The 26,677-nt window shown below is 39.8% G+C and overlaps 4 protein-coding genes across 8 annotated transcripts in view; 2 read left to right on the top strand and 2 right to left on the bottom strand.

Moving 5' to 3' along the window:
• Window positions 1–1,173: 1,173 nt before the first annotated feature.
• LOC124253442 (GPALPP motifs-containing protein 1-like) lies at window positions 1,174–7,558 on the bottom strand. The gene is made up of 6 exons (XM_046687216.1): window positions 7,429–7,558; window positions 6,014–6,661; window positions 4,275–4,448; window positions 3,040–3,144; window positions 2,294–2,353; window positions 1,174–1,523 (listed from the first exon to the last, which is right to left on the bottom strand). The coding sequence occupies exons 2-6, from the start codon at window positions 6,581–6,583 to the stop codon at window positions 1,350–1,352; spliced, it is 1,083 nt and encodes a 360-aa protein (XP_046543172.1). The 5' UTR covers window positions 6,584–6,661; window positions 7,429–7,558; the 3' UTR covers window positions 1,174–1,349.
• Window positions 7,559–7,667: 109 nt separating this feature from the next.
• On the top strand, window positions 7,668–10,621 carry LOC124253444 (peptidyl-prolyl cis-trans isomerase NIMA-interacting 4-like). Its single transcript, XM_046687217.1, has 3 exons — window positions 7,668–7,899; window positions 9,104–9,223; window positions 9,367–10,621. The coding sequence occupies exons 1-3, from the start codon at window positions 7,744–7,746 to the stop codon at window positions 9,523–9,525; spliced, it is 435 nt and encodes a 144-aa protein (XP_046543173.1). The 5' UTR covers window positions 7,668–7,743; the 3' UTR covers window positions 9,526–10,621.
• A 1,300-nt stretch (window positions 10,622–11,921) lies between these two features.
• Window positions 11,922–23,391, bottom strand: LOC124253454 (protoporphyrinogen oxidase-like). 4 transcript variants are annotated; one of them, XM_046687229.1, is made up of 12 exons: window positions 23,346–23,379; window positions 23,189–23,314; window positions 20,327–20,461; window positions 19,887–19,995; window positions 19,462–19,601; window positions 19,165–19,315; window positions 16,901–17,091; window positions 16,716–16,776; window positions 15,920–16,032; window positions 14,579–14,695; window positions 14,177–14,323; window positions 11,922–12,421 (listed from the first exon to the last, which is right to left on the bottom strand). In XM_046687229.1, the coding sequence occupies exons 2-12, from the start codon at window positions 23,276–23,278 to the stop codon at window positions 12,248–12,250; spliced, it is 1,428 nt and encodes a 475-aa protein (XP_046543185.1). In that variant the 5' UTR covers window positions 23,279–23,314; window positions 23,346–23,379; the 3' UTR covers window positions 11,922–12,247. The 4 variants fall into 4 exon arrangements, with proteins under 4 accessions (XP_046543185.1, XP_046543184.1, XP_046543186.1 ...); XM_046687228.1 differs by having other exon boundaries at window positions 23,189–23,390; XM_046687230.1 differs by having other exon boundaries at window positions 19,171–19,315; window positions 23,189–23,389.
• Window positions 23,392–24,519: 1,128 nt separating this feature from the next.
• LOC124253436 (GTPase-activating protein skywalker-like) overlaps window positions 24,520–26,677 on the top strand; it is a 50,757-nt gene continuing 48,599 nt past the window's right edge. The window contains exon 1 of one of the 2 annotated variants that reach the window (XM_046687202.1): window positions 24,520–24,617. The gene's annotated coding sequence lies outside the window, so the exon portion shown is untranslated. Of the gene's footprint in view, window positions 24,618–25,341; window positions 25,601–26,677 lie in introns of those variants that run through there. The other variant, XM_046687203.1, reaches the window with a different exon arrangement.

Genomic DNA, 26,677 nt, shown 5'->3' with positions numbered 1-26,677 from the left:
ATACTCACACTTTATATTAGTTACACAAAATAGTAATTTACATGTATACATTTGTTTGAGCTGAAAAATATCACACAGCAAATGAGAAAGTCTCCATAAGTAACAAGATTGAGTGAGTGAGTGAGTGAGTGAGTGAGTGAGTGAGTGAGTGAGTGAGTGAGAGCATGTTTTTACCCCACATTTAGCAATATCACATCATAATTTTTCATGTGGAATCGAAACACCAGAGTAATCTAAGAATATTACAATTGGAACTCTAATATGTGCCAGTCTGTCCCTTAATCCCAGATTCATCACAATGACATTTTTCATACACAGATACTCCAATCCTAGACTGGCAAGGGGAAGCAATGCAGTATTGACTTAGTATAGTGGTCCTTGAAATACACCAGTATGCTTTACACAACTTCATTCTTTATTTACAGGAAGTACAGAGTGATAGCTACACTGAACATTTATAATGATGGTTTGATGAGACATGTCCAAATGTTTGGACTACCTATGTAAATGATGTACAGTATACCCTGGTTATAATGCCACCATTCGTCCAGGAGAAAACATGGCATTATATCCAGGGTGGCATTATAACCAGGTAGGACAGTTAACGGTCTATGCAATCAACAATGAGATTGAGCTGATGTCTCCTGTAATGAGCCTTGAATGACTGGAAAATCCAAGCATCTAGGGGCTGCAGGTGACTTCTTCTTGTAGGTGGCAGGAAGTGTATTGTCACATGTGTCATCCTATCTGGGATTACAAGACTACTTAAAGCATTAATGAGTTTGGTCAATTAATTTGAGTCATGTCAATTAACCAATTAAGGTATGTATACTACATGCCGCCAGTGCAATTGGCATTATAACCAGGGGAAAATTACTTTTTGTTCCAAAACCCATTGGCATATGGCATTATAACCAGGGTGGCAGTATAACCAGGGTGGCATTATATCCAGGGTGGCAGTATAACCAGGGTGGCAGTATAACCAGGGTGGCAGTATAACCAGGGTGCACTGTACATGAATTCTGCTATTTGTGTAAAATTAGTCTGATACAGCCATGGTTGAAGTTATAACTTCCACATATTTCAAAATTAGTCGTAGCTGAAAGTTTCTCTGCAGAAAAAAGTATCGAGAGACACCATCTGTTGATCTGTTGTGGAAGATTGCACAAGTCATTTCCAATGACAGCTGTATTACGTCATCAATAACATAGGATGTGTGAGATATATACCACACACATTGATTTTGGCTAAGTCCTTTTTTATTCTCGAACACATTTTGTGTTGGCTTTTTTCAATCTTTCCTGGACAATGTGGATACCAAGTATATAATGAACATGGCCAAAGTATCCTCAGAGGAAAGAAGAAGTGGAGCCCCCATGTGAGAAACGAGTGTTCAGTTGTTGAGATTTTTTTATGATTGCATTTCTCTGTGCATTATCAAATCTGTTGACCTGGAGGTCAGAGTCCCGGTCGAAAGGTCGTCTCTCCTTTGGTTTGTCTTTGTCTTTTTCTTTGTCTTTCTTCTGTGAACACAAACATATGGATTATCTCCCTTTGTATGCTAAAACATATGGATTATCTCCCTTTGTACGCTAAAACATATGGATTAATAAATTGGGTGGCTTATATTGTCTTTTCATACAAAACAAATTGGAGCTAAAAGGATCTCTTTAATCTACTGCAGACTTGTTTAAGAGTTTTAATTGTTAGTGTTTCAGGGCATGTTGGAAAGGCTCAAGTATCATTTAGTAAATATGACATTAAGGAAGACTGGACATAGATCAGCTTTAATATGAACCACGGAATGTAATGTCTTGTAGTACCACTTGTAACCCTGATGCGTTTAGGGAATTCGGTCTGATTTAAAAATAAACACAATCAAGATACACTGGTTAATATGTCTAAAGGGATGGGGTTTTGTAAAGAGAGAGTGCTTGGGTGGGGTTGGGGTCGTTCGTTCTAGAGTGAAGGTGTTCTTGGGTTAGCTGTTAGCTGTTGTTCTAGTGTGGGGGAGGAGGTGCTCTAAGCTGAGGGTGGTGTGTTCTAGGGAAGAGAGGACAAAAAAAAAATGGGTGATTGTTTTCACTCATTGATAAGGTGGATGTTCAAACTGTTTTATCTGAGTAAGTCCAGATATGACCGTTACGAAAAGGGAAGTAACTCTTGAAAGACACATAATGGACCGTACTGTTTCATACAACCTTTCACAAACACCTAAAACAATTGAAACACTCGACATGCAATTCTCCAGGTGGTTCTGAAAACAAGTGCTGAAGTCTTGGTCATATTTTACCTTTTTCTTTTTCATTTTTTTCTGGTGCATTTCTAGCAATGAGTCGGGCCTTTTTGACTTCTGGAAAAAGAATAAGAGCATATATATACACAACTCTTTCCGACACAAGAGGTAGTTTCATGATACATATACATACTAGGGCTAGGGTGAAGCCAACATAGTACCTGAATACCCGAGGTCCTGTTACCTCACCTATATACCTGTAAGCCTTAAAATGTCTGATTGGGAATTGTTTTACCTGAGCCCTCACAAAACAATATTAGATATATATATGAAACAAACAGATCATGCATACACTGAAGTTTCATGTTTACTCCGACATCTAAAAGCCAAACGAATACACGCATAGTTCAAAAGAAATATGAACAATAGCAACTTGACTGTAACCATGGAGTCACACTGTTATTGTCATTAAACAATATATCACACTATACCTCACCCCTCCAGCACTCATCCATACATTACACAACACACGTGTCAACCGATCGACTGAACATTCTTATAAGATAAGATAAGATAATTCTGTATTGTCCCAAGGGAAATTTGTTTTGCATCATACGTTCTCCAGTTTTTCATACATAAAGCAGCCATACATAACATTGCAATATACAGTGTCAGCCATACATTCACGGCCTGCTTTGAAATATACTTCAAAATTCAAATTAATATTTTGAACTTTTATTCAAGAGTTTTTTTAAAAAACACATGCTCCCTACTTCCTTGTCTACATATACTCAGAAACCTACGTTGTGTTTATGGACAGCCTTGGCATGGGCCTTATCTTTACTGGACGATGATGGCTGGGCTGTATCTTGAGATGATCCTCTTCTCTCATACTTCTCTCTTGCTTCCTGATGACAAAATATACAAATATGATAATTATTAACCAAAATTCACAAATCCAGTATTTTGACTTGCATTCGGAAAACTTCATAACACTCAGAAATCTTCGGATATTTCTGTTTTCATTTGTGCCAAATATTATTCACATTTTTATTTTTAATCACGCATAAAAGTTGTTATTAAAGCTTAATGAAGCACAGTTATTTTGCTGTGTATTTGCTCTATAAATCAAGCATTACCTCGATTATAAGTAGTTTTTTGTTTAAAGAATACTTCATGCAATAGATTGCAATACATATCGCAATACATGCTTTCGCATTGCAATATATCGCAACATGAAAATTCTCTGCAATACCCACCCCTAAGTATTAGTGTGAAGACACTCAGAGGGGTAAGGCATTTTGTTCCTTTATTCCTTCATTAACAGTGAAAATTTCACACAACTTGGCTCCAATAATATACAAGTTGCGAGGCCAATCACTTCTTACTCCTGACTCCTGCTGGAGTTTTCACTATATTTCCCTTGATATAAAATTATGTGCTGCAAGTATAAGCCAATCTTCCAGGTCTGTAACATAAGCAGTGTTGAAGACAGTATGTATGGTTTAACACTTTGAGTGCCACCACGAGCACACTCGTATTATCAGTTCTGGAAGAATTCGCCACTACGAGTAATCTCGTGGCTATAATTGATAATATGAGTATACTCGTGATATGCAGTCAACACATAAATGACATAAACATGTTAGATGAAACTTATGGTTCATAAAGACAATATATCTGGATTCATCCATGAACCGTTGAGCAACATGGAAAAACGTTTGTGAATGTTTACAATAGAAGTACCACATATACAAATATACCTTAGCTCAGGTAAACCTACATGTATATAAGCTCAGGAAAACCTTTATATATAAAGCCCATAAACTTATATATACCACCAACAAAAAATAACAGGTTATGATTTGAATGCAGTTATATTTGAGGTGTACAGGTTTGCTAGAGCAACAAGTCTTGACCATGATTTGGGATGTGGTAGTTTCATGGTAAAGGGGGTGTACGTCATGTGTAAAGATCTATCGTTCACTATATAAGAAAGCATTCACCTTGGTTTCACTATGACATTGGATGATGTTACCTTTTCCTTTCTGGCCTTGTCAGCTGGTGTGTCCGTCCACACAGATGCATCCTTGTCTTTCTCAGGAATAACTCGTGTCCTGAAAGTCCGAGCTGTTAAACCAAAATTCTTTTTCATTTCAGTTGGGAGCTCTGTCATCCAGGCTTCCCTCTCCTTCGGAGCGTCTTTACCGGGCTGAAACATATTCATCAGTGAGAGAGTGGGGAACTCCAGAAATAGGCTTCACACACTGAGCTCATTAGGCTATCCTACACACACACCACCACGTATTTTTTATATAAGTTTCTACTAAACAATTTACAAATGTAGCATGAAAGTGAGTGAGTGAGTTATTATTTAACGTCACATCGGCAATATTTCAGCCATATCGGTAGCATGAAAGGGGGCCTTTGGGCTCATTATGGAAACCAAGGAAATCCAGTTTATGAATTGGCCGTGAAGATCTGGGTTAGTATTGCTCTTCAGGAGCACATGCTTGTTGTAAGAAGTGACTAACAGGATCGAGTGGTCAAGCTCAATGACTTGTTTGGACACATGACATTGTATCCCAGCTGTGTAGATCAATACTCATGCTGTCGATCACTGGATTGTCATGTAGCTTGAATATTGCAGAGATAAACAATAATTTAACAATCAAAACTTTCATAAATTAATGAATTATGCATACAAATTACAATTTCATGAACTAATGCACTATGCATACAATTTGATTAATTAATGGATTGTGTATATAACTTCAAGAACTTATTGACCGCCTCTGTGGTGTAGTGGTTAGAGCGTCCGCCCGGAGAGCGGAAGGTCGCGGGTTCGATGCCCGACCGCGTCATACCAAAAGACGTTAAAATATGGTACTTGTTGGTCTCTGCCTGGAGCTCGGCATTAATGGGTACAACAAGGACTGGTCGGCTGGGAGTCAGTATAATGTGTCTGAGTGGGGTATTCATGCTTCACTGCGGCATGGTATCTCAGTGGGCTAGCACTATAAAACGAGCTTAAGTCGGCTAGTACAAGCAGCCGCACATACACATACACACGCATGTCGTCATATGAGCGAAATATTCTCAAGCATGACGTAAAACCCAGTTTCACCTCACCTCACCTAAAGAACTTATTGATTATATGTATAATTTTCAAATGGTCCACATGGTGGTCTTTTGCTTGGTAGTTGCTCTTCTAAATTTACAAAGGGAGGTAATTCCAATGTAAAGCATTCCTATCATCAGAGGATGAAATATCTAACAAGAACTAAAATAGATATCAATTTACCATGTTTACAGCAATCATAAACCTTCCCCAATGGATTAATTCAAAATTCAAAATCTAAAAGATCAATATGTTATCTGTATCTAAAGAATAGCAGAGTGTCCATATTATACATTAACAATTTAACAACGACCACAATATACTGACTGAGTTTACCATGTTTACTACAAAGTAATCTTCTATGTCAAGTAAAGCTGGAGTTAGCCCTCAAAGTTTCTAGCTTTGACAAGACAAAAAACTGTTTACTATGGTTACTATGACTACATTCTCTGTCAGTTGTACTACAATTTGTGGCATAATTGAAAGATTCAGAACAGGTTCAGAAATATTGCCCTCAAATGCTACAAATCAATCAGGAAAAAAATCACTGGTGTTTTTACTTGTCCTTTAGTAGCCTCAGCCAAGCAAACTGATATGAATTTCAAAGGCTTTAAGTTCAACATGCATATGAATATTCCACACCAAACTGAACGTACAGCATCTGTCAGCTTCTCCTTCATCTTCTGCGCCCTCTGTTCAATCTCAGCGGCTGCTGCTTTAGTCAAATCACCTGTCATCATTTCAGATGGTAGAGGTCCGATCACATCCTCATTAAACCCAGCTGCTGACAGATGAACAGGTTTAAACCCCGGTGGAAAGGCTGGACCAAATGAATCGTCCTCATCATCAACTGTTTGTTTCTTAAAACCAGGAGGCAACATGGGACCAATCGATGCTTGATCATCATGATTGGAGACACTTCTATTCTTAAAACCTGGAGGAAGAGCTGGGCCTATTTCATCTCTCGCCTCTTCATCCTCACTACTGTCACTGTTCGCTACATAATTTGAGGATGGTATGACTGGACCGATATTGACATCTTCTGAACATTTGGATTTCAGAAGGTGAGGAGGAAGAACCGGGCCTATTATATCAGTTTCATGATGATCAGCTGGCCCAGATATGTCTGTTTCTTTCCTGACTTTTAAGTGTGGTGGCAATACTGGTCCCATGGTTGATGGGGTTCCTGTCCCATCATCAACATCAGTATGTTTTCTTTTCCTCATGTGAGAAGGCAAGCTTGGCCTGATAGCTTCCTCTTCTCCATCACTTGAGGAATAACTGTTTTTTTCTCTGTTTGTGTCCTGGAATCATAGATCAACAATGGCTTCAAAACATAGCTTCAGCAAATAACTTCTGGGCTAGAGTGCAGTTTACCGGGCGCAGACAGAACATGTGCTCCTGTAAGTTATCAGCACTCTTGAGCCCATGCAGCACTAACTGGGTCTGAAAATGCATGCCTGGTATTAGTGGTAAAGTGCACTACTCTCAAGTTCTGAAAACACATTATCATTAGCAGAATGGGGTGTAAATACAGCTATGTGTGATCTTTCAGCATCAAGTCACTATTTGCATCATTTTCTAATTTCTTTCCACCTATTTCCACAACGTATGCCCATTTACATGATCTTTATTCATATCATAGTATGGGTTTCAACTATTTGATTTTGAAATTATGCATATCATTAGAGTGTAGTTTTCTCATATTTCTGCGTTTGTGAAACTGTAAATAAACCTACATCGTTTAGTTCTTATCGATCATCTGCGATTTTGTTGCTATGGAATATTACTTACACTAGTTACAGCGTCCTGTGGTTGCATGACTCCCAACAGTAACCCCTTGCCAATCAAACATCCCTTCGCGACTCCTAGTGTCAGTTGTGCGTAAGTGTTTGGCGCTAGCTGTCTCTTCTAACGAATTGACCCCATGTAATTTGAGTAATCCTTACACTCGGATCAAGTTCATTGTTTCACGAAGAAATGACAGTAAACATCCTCCGGGATGATTTCAGACTGCCCCAAAATATTTATAAGGAACTTTATTCGGTGCGAAGTAATATTTCTTACGTACCTGGCGGAAGTGCCGGCATATAACTGTCTTCCTCCATCGCTGTTATCAACAAACAGGCAAATATTTCAAACAATACAAGGATTTCTCATTTGCAAACTTTCCAAACCTGCAAACTTGCAGCCATGTTGACTATTTTGTTTCCTTCGATATTTTACTAAACAGAACATTGATTGGCTGAAATGAAGGATTAGACCAATAGCAACCCGTGTTACAAATGTAAACTGAATGAACCACTTCCGTTTTCCACACGTGTTGCAATCACATAGATCACAACAGTCAAAACATATAAGTGATAACGCCAGCTGATTCAACGCTATGCCCAAAAACAAAGGCGGGGGCGGAGCAAAAGGTGGAGCAGGGGCTAAAGGGGGAGCAGGTGCCAAAGGGGGAGGAGGTGCCAAAGGAGGATCGAAAGGAGCTGAAGGTGGTGCCAAAGAGGCTAAACAAGTAAAAGGAGGCACTGCTGTCAAGGTGCGTATCACCAAGTTATCACTAAAACTTAAGCTTAGCACAAATGAATTAATGTTCCTTCGCGTACTTAACACCGTATTTATTTAATTATGGCCAAAACCAGATTGCATTAACCAGCATGGATCATATTAAATGGCAAAATTCCTTAACATCTGAGTGTTCACTGGGCTGTTTTGAGTATGAGTCATCCAGTTGTTTAGGTACGACTGGGTATGGGTTGTCCAACATTTGGGTACAAGTTTGCGAAAAATGTGTGGGTACAACTCTCTGGTGGAGAATGTCCACTTCCTCCACAACAATCTGGAAAGTTGTCCATAATAATGTGTACTGGATTAATTGTTACACACATAACAACAAACAAGATATATATCAAGGCTACTGAATATCTTATGGAGATTTCTTGACTGTATTTCCCTTGGAGAGCCAGGAGTCCAGTGCCCATCATGGGTCATTTCCAGGGTATTGGACAAAGGAGTCAGGCTCTGTGACTGCTGGAATGTGTGTTACCATGGTTATTGTGATGGTGTGGATTTGATGCTCATGACTTTAGTCTCTAGCTTGCTTGCTCAACAGAGAAAGGTATTTGTTATCCACTGTTATAGCTGGAATTTGGACTATGACATTAACTGAAATTAGTCACCTCCTCCGTTTTGTGCTGAATGTTTTGTTCCTTAGTTATAACCATTGGGATTATAAATGTTTCAATATGTGTACTACAGCTGTAGGCCCCCCTCCCTCCCTCACTCACGACCTGTGAGTGAGGGTTAACGACCTGTGATTGATCTTCAGTAACCTATGCTTGTTGTAAGAGTCGACTAACGGGATCGGGTGGTCAGACTCGCTGACTTGGTTGACAGAAGTCATTGTATCCCAATTGCGTGGAACAATGCTCGTACTGTTGATCACTGGATTGTCTGGTCCAGACTCAATTATTTACAGACCTCCACCATATAGCTGGAAGAGTGTGCCCGTAAAACTAAACTGACTCTCTCATTCACTCTCCTTCCCGCATCTGGATTATTCAGGAATATCTGTCGTAAAGGGAACTTACAAGATCAGGTAATTTGGCTCCAAACTACCAAATAGCATTGATCTTTGATAATGATGTCAATCACTGAATAGCATGGCCCAGACTGAAGGTGGCATTTAACAACAAACACTAACCATACTCACTGACAGACATTTTCTTCTTATTCCTGTCCAGGTGCGTCACATTCTCTGTGAGAAGCAGTCCAAGGCTCTGGAAGCCATTGAGAAGATTAAAGGTGGCATGAAGTTCAGTGAAGTTGCAGCTCAATACAGTGAAGACAAGGCGAGATCAGGGGTAGGTTGCTGGATGTATGTTATCGTGTATGGGTATATGTATGGATGGATATGTATGTGTGAGCGTGTATGGATACAAGGATGGATGTGCAAGAGTGATCCAGTGTATCAAGATTTATATATCAGGTGTGTATTTGTCTTCAGGGTGACCTGGGCTGGATGACCAGGGGGTCCATGGTTGGGCCGTTCCAGGAAGCTGCCTTCCAACTCCCCAACAGCAGCGTGGACAAACCCATCTATACAGACCCCCCAGTGAAAACCAAACACGGTTATCACGTCATAATGGTGGAAGGAAAAAAGTGAACTTGTTGCCCCTAAATGTACATGAACGTTGTTCACTGAAATCATTTCATTATAACTGTAAAAATCATTATTTGACTATAACTTGAGTATTTTTCATAGGGAATATATTTCTTGTTGTGGGACTTTTTCTTGCTGATGTTATTTGAACCTCAAATAACACAGTGGAACAGTTAATTTGTGATTGCAGGTCCTTAGAATTCAGTTAATGTCTTACCATTCATATGTTCAAACACATTTATCATCACTAATTGAGGGATTCTGGCTTCACTGCTGCAGATAGTAAATGAATGTTTTCACAAAGTTAATACTCGGCCTATTACCCAGTGAATTATCTTTTCCTACCATACTGCTGGAATGCATGCAACACATACATAAACTTGTTATGACTTAAAAATGAAGCACAGCATTTTAGTGGAATAACTTTCATTGGTTTCAAAGGACCTGTGCATATGTTATATGGTTGATATCATGAAACTTATACACCTTGCAGAACATTTGGTATGCAGGATTCTGGGATATATTTAGATTACTGAGATGGAATTGAAATCCCCTTGTGTGATTTGTGAGATGCAGATAAAAATGTATATGTGCAGACTCATCATTTGTGTAAATAAAAGTTTCCTTGGAATATTATATATTTTATATATTTAATCAGTAATGTGAAATCTTCAATATTTTTACTAAGGAACATGTTTTATAGGTTTTCGGGTGTGACCAATATTCTGGCATTATAGAGTGAATTCTGACGTGCTTTTGGGAATTGTCTGAGGTACTATTCAGAATTCATGGGGAGTAAATGATACCTGGAATTATAAGATAGATATTGTTCAGGGTTCAGGGAAGAGTTTCTGAGGAGGCGTGGTCATCACAGGTACTTCACTCACCTGCTCACCCCCAGTACCCCCAACCCTGAACATGCAGGTCTGTGGAATGATAAATTATCAGTGTCAGCCATTATCTACAGAAACTGTAGTTGTCATAGAGCTGATATTGTTGCCATGGTTACATGTAAAATGTCTGAACCATCAAGTTATTCAATCATGTTCATGTCTGTTCTTGTAATTCTTGTCCTTGTGAATAAATGAATTTACATTTTTGTGATGTTATTGTGTGTTCCTATGCTTACAACAATCACTACAGTTTACACATGGTTCGTACAGATTGTCAGCCATCACATTTATGATGAAGGTAGCATGTAGGAGTAGGATATAAATGTCAGTGGAGTGTAAGTGGACATATCAGAGGCTGGACTTCTAGCATGTTTCTTTAAGCAGTAAGTGCTAGTGACCATAGTCAAAGATCCACGATTTACATAAGTGGAAAATGTATACTGTAGTGAGTGGTTGTACGCCACTTTTACCAGTATCGTGACAGAGGAACACCAGAAATGGGGTCACACATTGTTCGCAGGTGGGTAATTAAACCCCCCAGTGACCACTTTTACCAGTATCGTGACAGAGGAACACCAGAAATGGGGTCACACATTGTACGCAGGTGGGTAATTAAACCCCCCAGTGACCACTTTTACCAGTATCCTGACAGAGGAACACCAGAAATGGGGTCACACATTGTTCGCAGGTGGGTAATTAAACCCCCCAGTGACCACTTTTACCAGTATCCTGACAGAGGAACACCAGAAATGGGGTCACACATTGTTCGCAGGTGGGTAATTAAACCCCCCAGTGACCACTTTTACCAGTATCGTGACAGAGGAACACCAGAAATGGGGTCACACATTGTTCGCAGGTGGGTAATTAAACCCCCCAGTGACCACTTTTACCAGTATCGTGACAGAGGAACACCAGAAATGGGGTCACACATTGTTCGCAGGTGGGTAATTAAACCCCCCAGTGACCACTTTTACCAGTATCGTGACAGAGGAACACCAGAAATGGGGTCACACATTGTTCGCAGGTGGGTAATTAAACCCCCCAGTGACCACTTTTACCAGTATCGTGACAGAGGAACACCAGAAATGGGGTCACACATTGTTCGCAGGTGGGTAATTAAACCCCCCAGTGACCACTTTTACCAGTATCCTGACAGAGGAACACCAGAAATGGGGTCACACATTGTTCGCAGGTGGGTAATTAAACCCCCCAGTGACCACTTTTACCAGTATCCTGACAGAGGAACACCAGAAATGGGGTCACACATTGTTCGCAGGTGGGTAATTAAACCCCCCAGTGACCACTTTTACCAGTATCGTGACAGAGGAACACCAGAAATGGGTCACACATTGTACGCATGTGGGTAATCCAACCCCAGAGTGACCACTTTAACCACTAGGCTACCACACGGACATCGGGCTCAACTTTAAATCAAGTAAACTAAATGTTAAGATGTAATATTCTGGTAAAGACTCAATAAGCATGACACCATAAAACAAACAGTTGTCAACTTGGATAAATTTTATTTTGCTCAAAGAAAGAAGCAAGTCTTTCAAACAATGTCATGTATATTATTTTTGGATTATATTAAACTGTTAAATACAAAGATGAACAATACCAGAAATCATTTTTCATTATTTAGCTACACAAATGACATAACCAGAACATCGTTGTTATTAAAACGTTCACCAGTGAAAGCTCCTACTATTCTATGTTCAACCTTGCATTTTCAATGTACATAAATAGAAAATACTCAGTATATCAAAAATATAAGTAGTAGAAAACTTCTATCATCTAAAATGAACCATACATCTTGTGTACTTTAATATGTATCATGAGTTGCATACTTTCTCCACAGTTAGCCGAGTGTTGTATATACAGTCGTTAACGCTCGGACCTCGATATGATGAACCAATGAGACTCAGGGGAAGCTTTGTGTCGGCCAGGTATTTGTCCATAGATGACAGTCGCTTGTTGTGGCCAAGGATGTACTGGGGAATACAGTCCTATAAAACATGAACATGATCCCAATTTATAGTCAGAAGATTTGATATCAGAAATGTATTTCCGAACCTATCCACATCCTGCAGCAAAACATTCCCATAATAACTAACAACGCAAAACTACCCACCTCGTGCATTGCAACTTCTCACAACCTTCTGCAGCAGCGATGTTTATACATATAGACTTCTCCACATTACCTACTTCCTTACAAGAACCCTACCTTCGATGTTTATACATATAGACTTCTCCACATTGCCTACTTCCTTACAAGTACCCACCTTCTGCAGCGCGTCGTTTATACATATAGGCTTCTCCACATTGCCTACTTCCTTACAAGTACCCACCTTCTGCAGCGCGATGTTTATACATATAGACTTCTCCACATTGCCTACTTCCTTACAAGTACCCACCTTCTGCAGCGTGACGTTTATACATATGGGCTTCTCCACATTTGCCTACTTCTTACAAGTACCCACCTTCTGCAGCGCGATGTTTATACATATAGACTTCTCCACATTGCCTACTTCCTTACAAGTACCCACCTTCTGCAGCGTGACGTTTATACATATGGGCTTCTCCACGTTGCCTACTTCCTTACAAGTACCCACCTTCTGCAGCGCGATGTTTATACATATGGGCTTCTCCACATTGCCTACTTCCTTACAAGTACCCACCTTCTGCAGAAGCGTGGCGTTTATACATATAGGCTTCTCCCGTTGCCTACTTCCTTACAAGAACCCACCTTCTGCAGTAGACGCGTTTATATATATAGGCTTCTCCACGTTGCCTACTTCCTTACAAGAACCCACCTTCTGCGTTTTATACATATAGGTAGCGGCGTTTATACATATAGGCTTCTCCACGTTGCCTACTTCTTACAAGTACCCACCTTCTGCAGTAGGCTTCTCCGCGTTTATACATATGGGCTTCTCCCGTTGCCTACTTCCTTACAAGTACCCACCTTCTGCAGTACCGATGTTTATACATATGGGCTTCTCCACATTGCCTACTTCCTTACAAGTACCCACCTTCTGCAGCGTGACGTTTATACATATAGGCTTCTCCACGTTGCCTACTTCCTTACAAGAACCCACCTTCTGCAGTAGCGACGTTTTTTATATATAGGCTTCTCCACGTTGCCTACTTCCTTACAAGAACCCACCTTCTGCAGCCACGGCGATGTATTATACGTTATAGACTTCTCCCGTTGCCTACTTCCTTACAAGTACCCACCTTCTGCAGCGATGTTTATACATATAGGCTTCTCCACATTGCCTACTTCCTTACAAGTACCCACCTTCTGCAGCGTGATGTTTATACATATAGGCTTCTCCACGTTGCCTACTTCCTTACAAGAACCCACCTTCTGCAGCGCGACGTTTATATATAGGCTTCTCCACGTTGCCTACTTCCTTACAAGAACCCACCTTCTGCAGCAGCGACGTTTATACATATAGGCTTCTCCACGTTGCCTACTTCCTTACAAGTACCCACCTTCTGCAGCGATGGTTTATACATATAGGCTTCTCCACGTTGCCTACTTCCTTACAAGTACCCACCTTCTGCAGCGCGATGTTTATACATATAGGCTTCTCCACGTTGCCTACTTCCTTACAAGTACCCACCTTCTGCAGCGCGATGTTTATACATATAGGCTTCTCCACATTGCCTACTTCCTTACAAGTACCCACCTTCTGCAGCACGATGTTTATACATATGGGCTTCTCCACATTGCCTACTTCCTTACAGGTACCCACCTTCTGCAATGTGACGTATGTACGTATAGGTTTCTCCGTGATGCCAAGTTGTGTCTTCAAAGCATCATGTGCAATTTGCTTTAAGTGAGATTCATCTAGATTGGTTAGCTTCACCAGATCGTCAAACCAAGCTCCGCCCAACATAACCTACAACAACATGGATATACATAAATAACAATAGAACAGTTCTTGGATCCCAGTAAAATGGGAAGGTTCAAGTACTAATTACTGTGATGGATCATTGAACACAAAGCTCTTCCCAACATCACAACATTGATTATACATAAATACCGTAACAATAGAACAGTCAAATGACACATCATATAATTACTACTATGACGTCAGTTGAGGGCATCATGTTCCTTCTCCAGTTAACCATGAAGGTGTGTATATTTTACTCACCGTGACACGTGTGCTGTCGGTCATGTCACCCCTGTTATGTTCAGGGAAGGTACAGGAATCATAGATCACACCTAGTACTGGACCACTCTCGAAGGATGGAAGGAGGTGACCGAAACCCTGGAAGAATAAAGCAGAAATTCAGTCTGCAAAGAAGTACAGTGGAATGTGTCAAATCTGGACTCTTTGTAAACCGGTTTTCTCCATAACCCGGACTACTCCGAGTCCCGGCAAAATTGATCTTGATTTATCATTAAAGCTTGCTTGATAGTCCAGAATCTCTCAATTACGGATTACGGACTAAAATAACAGTCCCAACAATCAACAATGCTTTGTAATCCGGACGTAACAAACATGAGAAGACTACTTTGTCAGTAAAGATGTCAAATTTGCAATTAAACATCACCAGACAAGATTATTTATGTTGACATCGTGCTTCTTACTCATGAACGACAGAGGCATCCAAGTTGGGGTTAAAAGTTTTAATAGACCTTCTTCGCACATCGGCGGTTACATTTGAACTGAGCATGGGAACACATGTACAGGTACATGTACTTCCGGAAGATAAAAGGGAGTTAATTGTTTTTGTATTTTACATACCGCTAAAAACAAATGAGCAAAGTGACTGATGCGTACGTACAATATCCACAAAGCAATATAACTACAGTTTACTTCAACAATTTACCTATTCAGTTCTAATTTGTCTTATATACAGGGATTAAGAGTACTGTGTGTATTTGTCTTGTATACAGAGCTGGAAATAGCACTCGGCTATGCACACAATCTCCTACCCAGAGTTCCATGCTGTGCACACGTTCCCTTACCAGCGAATTTTTTTTTAACATTTTAAGGAAAATTACTGTTGTCTTTAACAAAGGGTGGTAACTCATCATGTAACAGACAAATATTGACTAATCCGGACTGCTTTATAATCCGGACAAATGAGTTGGTCCCAGGCCTGTCCGTAATAGACAGATTCCAGAGTATCCAGCTTTTACCAGCCTAATAACTAAAAACACCTTTACAGTACCGGCTAGAATGGGAATTCAGATGCCCACACTTGTCGTAAGAAGCAGTGAAAGGGATCTGGTGGTCGCACTAGCTAGTCATCATATTCCTAATGTATCAATGCTTATGTTTGCAATCACCTGATTATCTTGTCCAGACTTATGTAAATATCTCCATCACAGGGCTGCAATATTGCGGAGTGTTGAGTTAATAACAAATAAACTAGACTTGTCCAATCAATCTAGACTTGAGATGGACTCCTATTGCAATATATTCTGAAGGGTCTGGACTCTAGGAAAGATGTACCACAGTGAGGAGCTTGGTGTTGGGTCTTACCTCATACGGGAGTTGCAGTCCCTCGTACTCCATGTTGATGACAACAACCGAGACGGCAGGAATCTCCATCAAGTTATCCTTCAAAGGACTGGCAGGGAGCAAGCTTCCCAAATCTGGAAATAATAGGAAGTAGCGTGTCTTCGATAATCATATTGGACTGGAACAAAATATGTTGAGATGGGAGTGGCTCCAGAAAATATTCTTACCTAAACACATCCACATATTTAACGATCAAACTGACAGCAAAAAGATCAGTCCTTTTTCAAAGGGGTGGTGGAGTTCACTTATCTTTGAATATACAAAGAAATGCCATAATTGATTTTGGACCTTCACCAAGTATACAAAATTGCTAAAACAGTTTAGTTATCTTGACAATTATCCACTGTCATCACTCTGACTCTAGACATCCTTTGAAAGCATTACCCAACTATGCATTACATTACTGATAATATTCCCACACTGTTGGCCCGACAACCTAACAACCTGACACCGATCTTAGTTAGATTGTATGCAGGATCGGTTACAAGTTTAGCCCCCAAATAGAGGTCAGTAGGTTGATAAAAAAACATACATATGAAATTTCCTCAAACTGTAAAGTAACTGTTAATATGAATTTTTTATTTATAGTACATAAAGATATTTTAATGATATTGATGGAATCAGTAAATTTTTTTTTTTTTCAAACATTTCACATATTTTTGGTCTGCAAAATAAATAAAGTTTAGATTTATTCATTTTCACCTTTTAGTATTTTGGATTTTATATCTAAAAAAAGCCTGTTAAAATGTGATCATACTTTTTGAGTAGACACCAGAAAAGACGTGGTCGGCCGTGATGTCTTCCCCTTCAGTCTTCACCTGTACAACAAATTAATTTAATTCACATTAATATATAACAGACGACTTTCAGAGACAGAATGACATCTAATTATTGATTTCACATCACATAAGTAACTTTAATTGTTTAAGACTATAGTCTGACCTTGAGTTTCCCATCATGCAGCAGCTCAATGCCCATACATGGTGTGGAGGTCCTGACCTCTGTTGTACTATTCTGGCCAATCACAGTGGACATAGTATCGGTCAGTTCCTGCAAGCCTGTCCGCAGTGACCACGAAACCCACTTCTCCAACTCCGACACCCGCACCAGAGACGAGGATGGAATCTCTCTCTCTACAAAAATGATAGCAAATGTAACCAACTTGTGTCTGGGGTATGTTTTCATGGTACATCCCTTTTTATCTTACCTCACACATAAATGGCGCTTTCTGATTGGCTGAGCGTTTATCTATTATTTTCAATGTACCCCGCTTACAAGCGAGTAACATTTCAATGTACCCCGCTGTCAATGGCAACTCATTTGGTACTTCGTGGTAGTAATTCTTTATCTCGAATAACATTGAATCACGGATGATGTACGGAAATTACCGTTTCTTCCATTGAATGAAAATCGATGGAAGGGAGATAACTCTAAATCTGTTTTTCTTGTCAGCAAAATCTAGCGATGGCTACCAAAAGATTTGTACCCGTGCTTCAAACAATTCAAAATTACCATTGAGGTGTTCGGTAAGATAAATACGTTGTTCACTGGTCCTTCTTGGCCCATGGGCTGATGTACCCTGATGTTTGTTTATGTTCCAAACATCGAGGGTATGTAACAAGTACAATACAAGTGTGTAACAAGTACAAAATATACAAATAGTAAAATGTTCGGGAAAAGCAATCTATTTTAATATGTCTTGTCTTATGTTCCTGTTTGGAATCAATTAATAACACCTTAAACAATAATACAATTGTCAGTGAAAAGGTTTACCACTGGGTCATAGGTCAAAAGTAGTTCCTATGCAAATTAGCCAAGTCTTAATGAGGTCAGGTCTGATGTCTTGTCCTTGGTTTTTATTGGCTGAAGATGTGCAGCATCTTGATTGGATGTTGAATTTAGTTGCATTTGGAAAGTGTGAAGTTTGTTCACTTGCTGTCTTTCTCCCAACCTGGCAAGGTGGTTTGAAAGTCATGGACGGAGGATTTTGACTTTGGTGAATTACAGGTTAGTTACACTTGGTTTTATATAAAAGGAATAAACTACAAAAATATGTTTAATTGTTGAAAGGTTTATTTAGTATTTATTGTAACTGAATTTATGCATTTGGTGGAGGTATATTTTGACCTATGGTTAGAGAATTGTTGGTGTCAATAATTTCACTTACAATTGATTCAGATTAATGTTTGAGTCCAAACAGATTGTACGTTTACTTTACTGGTGAGAATTAGCATTTCCATGCTAATTAAAACATACATATTTTAGGTTCTTGGTGTTTTGTTGGTGCCTCACAACTTGTGGCCAGTTTGAAGCAAGTTGTCCCATAGATGGTAAGACACGTTGATGTTTCATTGTTTTGAAGATGCCAAATGTGTTCCATAATTCCTAAGGTTCTTAATATGAAACTGAACCATTGACTTTGTGATGTCAATTTGTCTTGAGTTCTTTTTATGTGTTCAGTGGCAGAGCTGTGATTGTTAATTATCTGAACAATGTGCAATGAAATGAATGTGATAAAATAGGTATTTTGATGGAGTGTTGTATATTCATATACATTGTTTCAGACTTGAATTCTTTATACAAACTACCGTAATAAATCCGGACTACAGCCTCAACGGAGTTGTGTTGTTGAGTCGGAGCCATTCCCGTTACAGGTACATCAACCCATCTCCTGCTCGAGACCAGTGATCAACTTTTAATGTAATGTCGGCGCTATCTCTGTTGTCAAAGACACATTTATCCTGTGTGGATCGAGAGTAACACTTAGTCTCTGAATAGCACAGAAACCAGTAAACTGAAAAGGAGACCTGAACCTGAAGAAGTCTAGACTTGCTTCATTTAGGGCTTTACCATTGCAGGGAGGGCTAGTCAGCAGTTTAAACAATGTGGTTCATGGACTCTGAGACAGACTGCAATTCGCCTAGCTGGCACTAGTGTCTAACATTCTTTAGAGCTGAATAATGAGAACCTGGTGTATGGTTAGCCTTTGAAGGGAAATAATGCAGTTCAGGGACTGAGAAACAGACTGGAGGGGATCCAGTAGAAATAGTTCCCAAGTACTCCATGTTTGTCTCCCTGTGGGGATCCGGTGTGTTTATATCCTGATAAAGTACTCATCCTACGTCCTAGCTAAATACTCTCTCACTAATACAATGTTTTATAACACAGTGTAGTCAATATATATCAACTCTACATTCACCAACGACTCTTACTTTTTGGCGTCAACATGCCCTTGATGACCGACCCGTGGTCTCGTTCCATGTTGGTCAGCATCGGGAAGCATGCGTCCACGCTCAGGTTCCGGCAGTTTCCAGCAAATATCCCACGGCACATCGGGTCAACAGCATAGTCGGCAAGCTGCAACACAAATATGTGAAAGAACTGGGGTGTTCCTTGAGTCTGTGTTTTCAGTAATCTGTCTGCATAAAGCAGTTGGGGATGTAAGTTTGTTCATGATTTGGGGTCTTTTTGGAAAAGATATTGCTTTATATCAATGCACTCACCTCCGCCCCAAATCTTCTGGCTACAAAAGCATGAACAGTTTCGTCAGAGTTATCTCCCTTCTTTGTAAGGAGTTCTTTCAGACCACTCAAGATCATCGGCTTGGTGAAGGGTGCTTGTGTCCTCAAGATGGACTTTAGACCTGCACATGAGAGTAAAGTGAAAGAATTTGGTTTCAATAATATGTGGTTTCAATAATATGTGGTTTCAATAATATGTGGTTTCAAGAGCATGTGAGAGTACGGAAAACTGAAGTAGGCATTCAAAATGTACTCGTTAGGTGAAATACCTAGAACTTAAATCAAGGCAAATGAAGGATTAAGACATATGCTATGTATACCGATACAGTGAAACGAATATAATTTTAAGCGCTTTTTTTGTTTTTTGGTGACACCCCACTCTCATTCCTTTATTAATCATAACTCACTGTTAGGTAGGGCATGAATCTGACCATCAATAAACAGGAATCTGTTTTTAGCTGCAGCGCTGGTGGAAAGACATGGAAGAATTTGATTGGACAGCCCCAGTTCTTCTGCCTGCCAGGATAGAAAAACACATTATAGAGTGACCACATCAACCATGTGCATCTCTCCCAACTAGTGTTTGAAACATATGATTGGGATACATCATACACACAGGGGAAATGTGTAGGACATCAGACTTACCAACAGTGCCTGTATAACCATACAGTCATGTCACCAACTGACGAGACCACATACTTTCGACAAATATTACAAATTTCCTGAATGTGAATTGAGTGTCATATAATATTTACCACATCCTGCACTTTAATAGTCATGCAGTCTACTAATATTTGGATTTCAACTTTCAAAACAGTAATTTAACAGGTCTTGAACAAATCATCACCAGCATGAGTGAGTTGATTCCTGAATCTCCCACCGGCCGTAGACTGCGGGGACCATGCTCGAACACTGCTCCATTGTCGTACCGCGTTGACCTCACCCAGCCTCCGAGACGGTCCGACGCCTCCAGTAGAATAATCTGGAAACGAAGGCACTGCATCTGTCAATTTATCAGTTGAATAAAATGAGTAATTCGGTGGGCTGGAGAGAAAGGATACACTAGACTCAGGCCAGTAGACAGGACATTTGATTAAACTGACTCAACGCTCACTGCTCCGTTTTACTCCAATGTTACTATATGCCTGAAACGAGACCTGAGAACAGAGTTGGACAAGGGAGATAACTCACTTTTCTCCTACAATGCATTGGTGATACAAACCAATCATGCAGGTGATGATAACATTCCCCCTAAATGTCTCAGTTTGACATGCAGTTATTACGTTGTCGAAACCTTGACTGAAAATGATCACCATTTCCTAGAAAAATGTTCTTTTGACCCATTAAACAGTGGCAGCATTGTGTGTGTGTGCATGTGTGCATGCGTTCATGCATGTGTGTTGAGATAGGGGAAGTGGAACTGTATTGTAGTGGAACCATAATTGTAGAAGATCTACATTTTAATTGGATCAAAACCAGTTTAGAATATGAAAATATGCAAATCAAATTGGCGTGAGTGAGTGAGTTTAGTTTTACGCTGCACCCAGCAATATTCCAGCTATATGGCGGCGGTTTGTAAATAATCAAGTCTGGACTAGACAATCCAGTGATCAACAGCATGAGCATCGATCTGCGTAAGTGGGAACCGATGACATGGGTCAACCAAGTCAGCGAGCCTGACCACCCAATCCCGATCCAGTTAGCAGTATTCCATAGGTGTAGTAGCCTAGTGGTCGAAGCATTCCCTCTTCACGCCCAAGATGGGTACAATGTGTGAAACCCAGCCCATTTTATTGTCCCCCGCTGCGATATTACTGGTATATTGCTAAAAGCTCACAGTAACTCACTCACTCAATCCATCACTCACTAAACTAAATTCGTAATTTCAATTTTAGAATAGTTTAGAAGGGAGAAACATATTAAACTATGAGCGATATACAGTGTTTGTTTACTGAATGTGTTTACCAAGCCACCCAGTCCTTGTTCTCTCCCCTCAACGTCAAACACAAGGCAGGGTAATAATAAGTACCTTATTTCATCATTTTACATTATTAGGTAGGGCCAGGAGATTCAACCATGGACCTACCACTCTGTGGGTAGATGCTCTATCCACTAGACTAACGAGTTGGTCCTGACTGCCTGACTGACTGAGTTTGGTTTTTACGCCGCTTTTAGCAATAATCCAGCAACATCACGGCGGGGGACACCAGAAATGGGCTTCACACATTGTGCCTATATGGGGATTCGAACCTGGGTCATCGGCGTGACGAGTCAACGCTTTAACAATTAGGTTACCCCACCGCCCAAGTTGGTCCTGCAGCTAGATGAGGAGTAGATGCTGACAGACTGAGAATAATACTCAAGAGGGACCTGCACCATCAGAGAACTGCCTACATCTATGAGGTGACAATTTAAGGTGATTTTTCACATTTTTCTGTTAAGATTGTTCATCTGTGTGACAGAAAATAAGCAACAAATCATGCAAAATAATAAACTTAAAAAATAAAATCAGTTATCGATATCTGAAAAAGAAAATTTGCAACAATTACAGGTTTGAATAAAACAATTTTTAAATTAATTTATCAAATGCATTGTATAGATTCTGGTCATTCTGCCAAAGAGAACAATGTAGAATTATGGAACGTGTGTTTCACACCGTACAGATATTTGTTTTCAGCAAACTTTATGCCAACCAAAATGTACATTGAGCTGCACAAACATATTTGCATAAATATTTATGTATGACTGACCCAAGCTATATTGTTTTCAAAAATCTATAAATCATTAAACAAAAACAGTCTGGACTAAATATTTACCCTATCACCTATATCATTTGAGGTTCCTGTGACTGGCTTGTAATAACTACCTATATTTTGACACTCTATCATCCCTGATGTGAAAACTGTCCACAATCTGGCACTGTGTCCCTGTATTTGACACGGTGAATGGGAGGTCATAAATTGGCCTGATACACACTTTACACAGATTGATAAAATACAAACTGAAACTAGATAGAGATGATTAACACGATTAATCCCAGTGGAGCTTTATATATATTAATACAGTGGAACTTCACTATCTTACAGCAACTTTTCAACAAATTAATGATCATATATACATTCCATCTGACAATGAGAGAGACTCAAAGATTGTTTCATCGATTACACGTCATTTACACTTCCTTACTTCTCCAATACATATTATTCAATACAGGGATAATATGCACAAATTTATAAATTTTGCCATTAGCATAATTTGTCAGATTACCAATTTCGGCAATTTCTTTACGCATTGCAACAATCACCATTTCATAACATAACATGACATGACATGAACCTGGAAAGTTGTGTAGTTAATACATTTGATGAGACATTGAACTTGCAGAACTGAATGATCAAACATGAATGTTTCCATGTGATCATGGTGATATTTCGTAAATTCTGTAATATCTCTCTCACTCACACATACATGGACACAGACACAGTGACACACACACACACACACGAAAATAATAACAGAGGTGTCGTTTTCCTGTGTGACGTTCTGTCAGTTACGTAATTTAACAGCCATATGACATGATCCCCTGACTCAAACTATCGGAGACAAATCCTATTATTAATGATGATATGGGACAATAACTGAAGTATATGTGCTTGTCGTGCGAGTTATCACGTCTCCAGGCCGTGGGATATTGGTGATTATTCCATACCTTAGCAAATTTTGCGGCTGTCTGCCTCTGTAGATAGTACGCCGCCGCTAGTCCGCTGACTCCCCCACCCAAAACTACTGCTGTCGACATAATTAGTCCAGGGTAATAGAACCACACATCGTGAATGGTCGTCGTTATTTAAAAACACTCCGTGAATACACCTGTCCTACATCTTCACATGGTGACATATTGGGTCAGAGGTCATATGACATATCAAGGTCAAGGTCATAAAAGATAAATCATCCGAAAGTCACAAAATATGCAAGTGCAAAAGGGTGAGAAGCTTTCGAATCAGAACTTTTACACAGTAATTGTTTGTGGGAACATTAGTTAATCTAGTCGAGTCATTTTAAAGAAATATACTTTCTGCAAACCGCTCCGATCGAAGGGACGTAACTCCGTTTCAAAGTGGGACGTTTCATTAACTATTGACATCCACTATGCAATGGGTCCTGATATCTGAGATTTGATATTTGTTTGCGATGTTTTAATTGTTTCAATAAACACATAATAGAAAAACAACAACGTGGCCAAATATAATTAGAAGTAATTAAACAACGATTCACGGAAATAAGTTATCTCTATGTTGTCATCGCCCGACCGACTCTTTTCTAAAAAAGCGGGTTTTTTTATATTAATCCTAAGTTTTTTCTTCTTTTCAAGATGCAGATTTCCACAGGCACTCCTAGACAGGCCAGCTAAAACATCAAACTAAAGAATCAAAGTTACAGATATTTGTGTCTACTTTTTTCATGTAGATATGAACAAATCAAGCATTTTCATTCTGTTATATTTTTTTACCGGCCAACCCAGTTTTAGATCATGCTGGCAACGCGACACACACAGAATAATATTGTCCTTTCCAAAAGTCCATATAGACAATGTCCATATGGTCTCACTGCACTAAAATCAATAACAAAATGCTGGTTTAACTGCAAATGCGCAGATCACCTATTAGAACATCGTGTCCCAGTTGGATCGATGCTCTTAATGTCAATCACGGGATCGATTTGTTTACAGACCGCCGGCACATTGCTCCAACGTTGATGGGTGCGGTCCCCAATAACCATACAGACATACTGACAGACAAAAATGTGCACTTGTAGAATTCATAAATACTACAATAATCCTGCTGCAATACTGTATATACACGAACTGCAGGGAGACAGCAGTTTCCGACCTTAATTAACTGAATTGTGGAACAAAGTACAAGAGCTAAATTGTACTATCATCACGCATGAATCCTGCTAATGCCAGAAGGGGAATAGTCTACCTACAGAGATCAATACCAGACAGCTGTTGTCCGATTGCTGAATAACTACACAATTACTCCAGGCCGTGCTGTATGTGCCGACAAAACGACAGCTCATATCAACTCGAGGGATCGTTCATATTAATTTTCCACAGATTTCGCCATTGCCCGATAACTGTAAGTACTATATTATTAATTACCTCCACACGTCTGCATCTGTGTTATTCGGCGCCGTTCATATACGCAAAACCGACGTATTGACGAAATTCATGGGAACAATTTATTGCGACGCATCATCCATCTAAATGTAATAATTTGTGTTCAGTTCAAAGGCATCAGCATTTTGTGTTTCATATTGGGATTAAACTGCCATGACCGATCCTTGGTCAGTCATGACCTTATGCCCGCCATATAGCTGGAATATTGCTGAGTGCGGCGTAAAAAATAACTCACTCACTCACTCATGACCTTATGCATAACAATCCGCCAAGACTAACGCTTAGTCCCTGAATATAAACCGATGTCCAAAAGAAACGATATGAAACATTTTAAAATATATTTTTAATTAAGTATTCCTTTTAGTATGTATAAGTTAATCATAATTACAAGGTACTTATTTATATAAACTATGCGATGGCTTTAGAACCCAGCAGTGAGGGTGAATAAACGGCTTACACCACGAGGGCATACTTATGTAATACGCTAATGGATTAGGCATGATGAAGATTATCAAAATATGTACAATTTTATTGTTTCTAATTAGAAATAATTGCCCTAGGGCTGTTAATCAGTTATGCTAATAAAACACTTCCAAGAACAATGGACATAACTTCCCCTAGTGGTTTAAGAAGACATACTTGAGCGTTTCATATGTTCCAAAACAAACGTAAAAATCCGGGAACATTTGATCAATGGAGAAAAGCGCACACTTTGCCAAAATGATGTTACGTCCCGTAGCACGAAATGCACGTGCAGTTCAACTGTATAAAACTGCTGACTCGACACGTTGGGATCACAGCAACAAAAAGCACACACAAAAAATGCCACGTTGACAACGATGAGGGAGAGAGTCGATCGTTGGAATGGGTCAACAGGAAGCAACGTGGACCGACATCGCCAGAAGGATAGGTGTGCGCGCATAACCGTCAACGTTGGAGTGAGTGAGTATGGTTTTACGCCTCTTTTAGCAGTATTCCAGCAAAATCACGACGGGGGACACCAGAAATGGGTTTCACACATTGTACCCATTTGGGGAATCGAACCCGGGCCTTCGGCGTGACGAGCGAACGCTTTAACCACTGGGCAACCCTACCGCCCCTAAACACGTTGGACAAGAGAGAGGGGGAGACCACTGTCGAGACTGGGCACGGAACAGATTCTGCAGCTTCAGGAACGACGGTCAGAGTGTGTACCGAAGACTTGGTGCACGTTTGGCACAGAATTGCATTCATCAAGTCCGACCATTCGGAGGCGGGGGTTTCATGGTTTGGGGTGGAATCTGGGTTGACGCCAAAACGAGGCTCGCCGTTATTCGAGGAAACCTAAATACACAGCGTTATCGAGATGAAATACAATCTCCAGCATTGAAAACGCACCAGTCTAGAATTGTCCATATTTTCATCAAGATGGATTTCTGCATGACAAGTGTCAATGAATATGACTAACATGAAGTCACAGGGCATGTCCAGTTGAAAACAAATGTTTTAGAAACGAGTTCCTGTTCACAATATGAATCTTAACTCCAAAACACAACAACATGCATCCATGCCATGAACAAAAAATGAATTTCGTTCTGAAGTTATGCTGACTGTAATAATAGCGCTCATTTCCACGCTAGCAGCATGCTCAAGGCTCAACAATCAAAAGTACATAGGAAGGAATGATGACAGAGTTAGTATGATTCATAGAACAAGTCAACACATTGATTACACAACAGTCGCGTTTCCAGTTGACTGGGTTCCGTCCTATTGCGCAACTTAGTACAATAACCAGTCCAGAATTTTGAGACCAATTCATTTAACTGGATACATAAATATTAATCAGTATTATTTGATACATCTAAGCACTTGTATATCGCAGCACTACGTCCCTTCTAATCCTTGCAAACACGTCGTACAACGTGCTCTGATAAACGGAAACCAGGAAATCTCAAAACGAGGCTCTGCCGCTAGAAACGTTTGGCGGTCTGGTACGGACTTGATATTATATCAATCACATTGTGCGTTCCAGAACTACAC

This window comes from Haliotis rubra, unplaced genomic scaffold (genome assembly GCF_003918875.1).
Source record: "Haliotis rubra isolate DU_JTF1 unplaced genomic scaffold, ASM391887v1 Scf540, whole genome shotgun sequence".
NCBI classification, from domain to species: domain Eukaryota; kingdom Metazoa; phylum Mollusca; class Gastropoda; order Lepetellida; family Haliotidae; genus Haliotis; species Haliotis rubra.
Note: the sequence above shows the minus strand (reverse complement) of the source record. Positions and strands in the feature narration are given on the sequence as shown.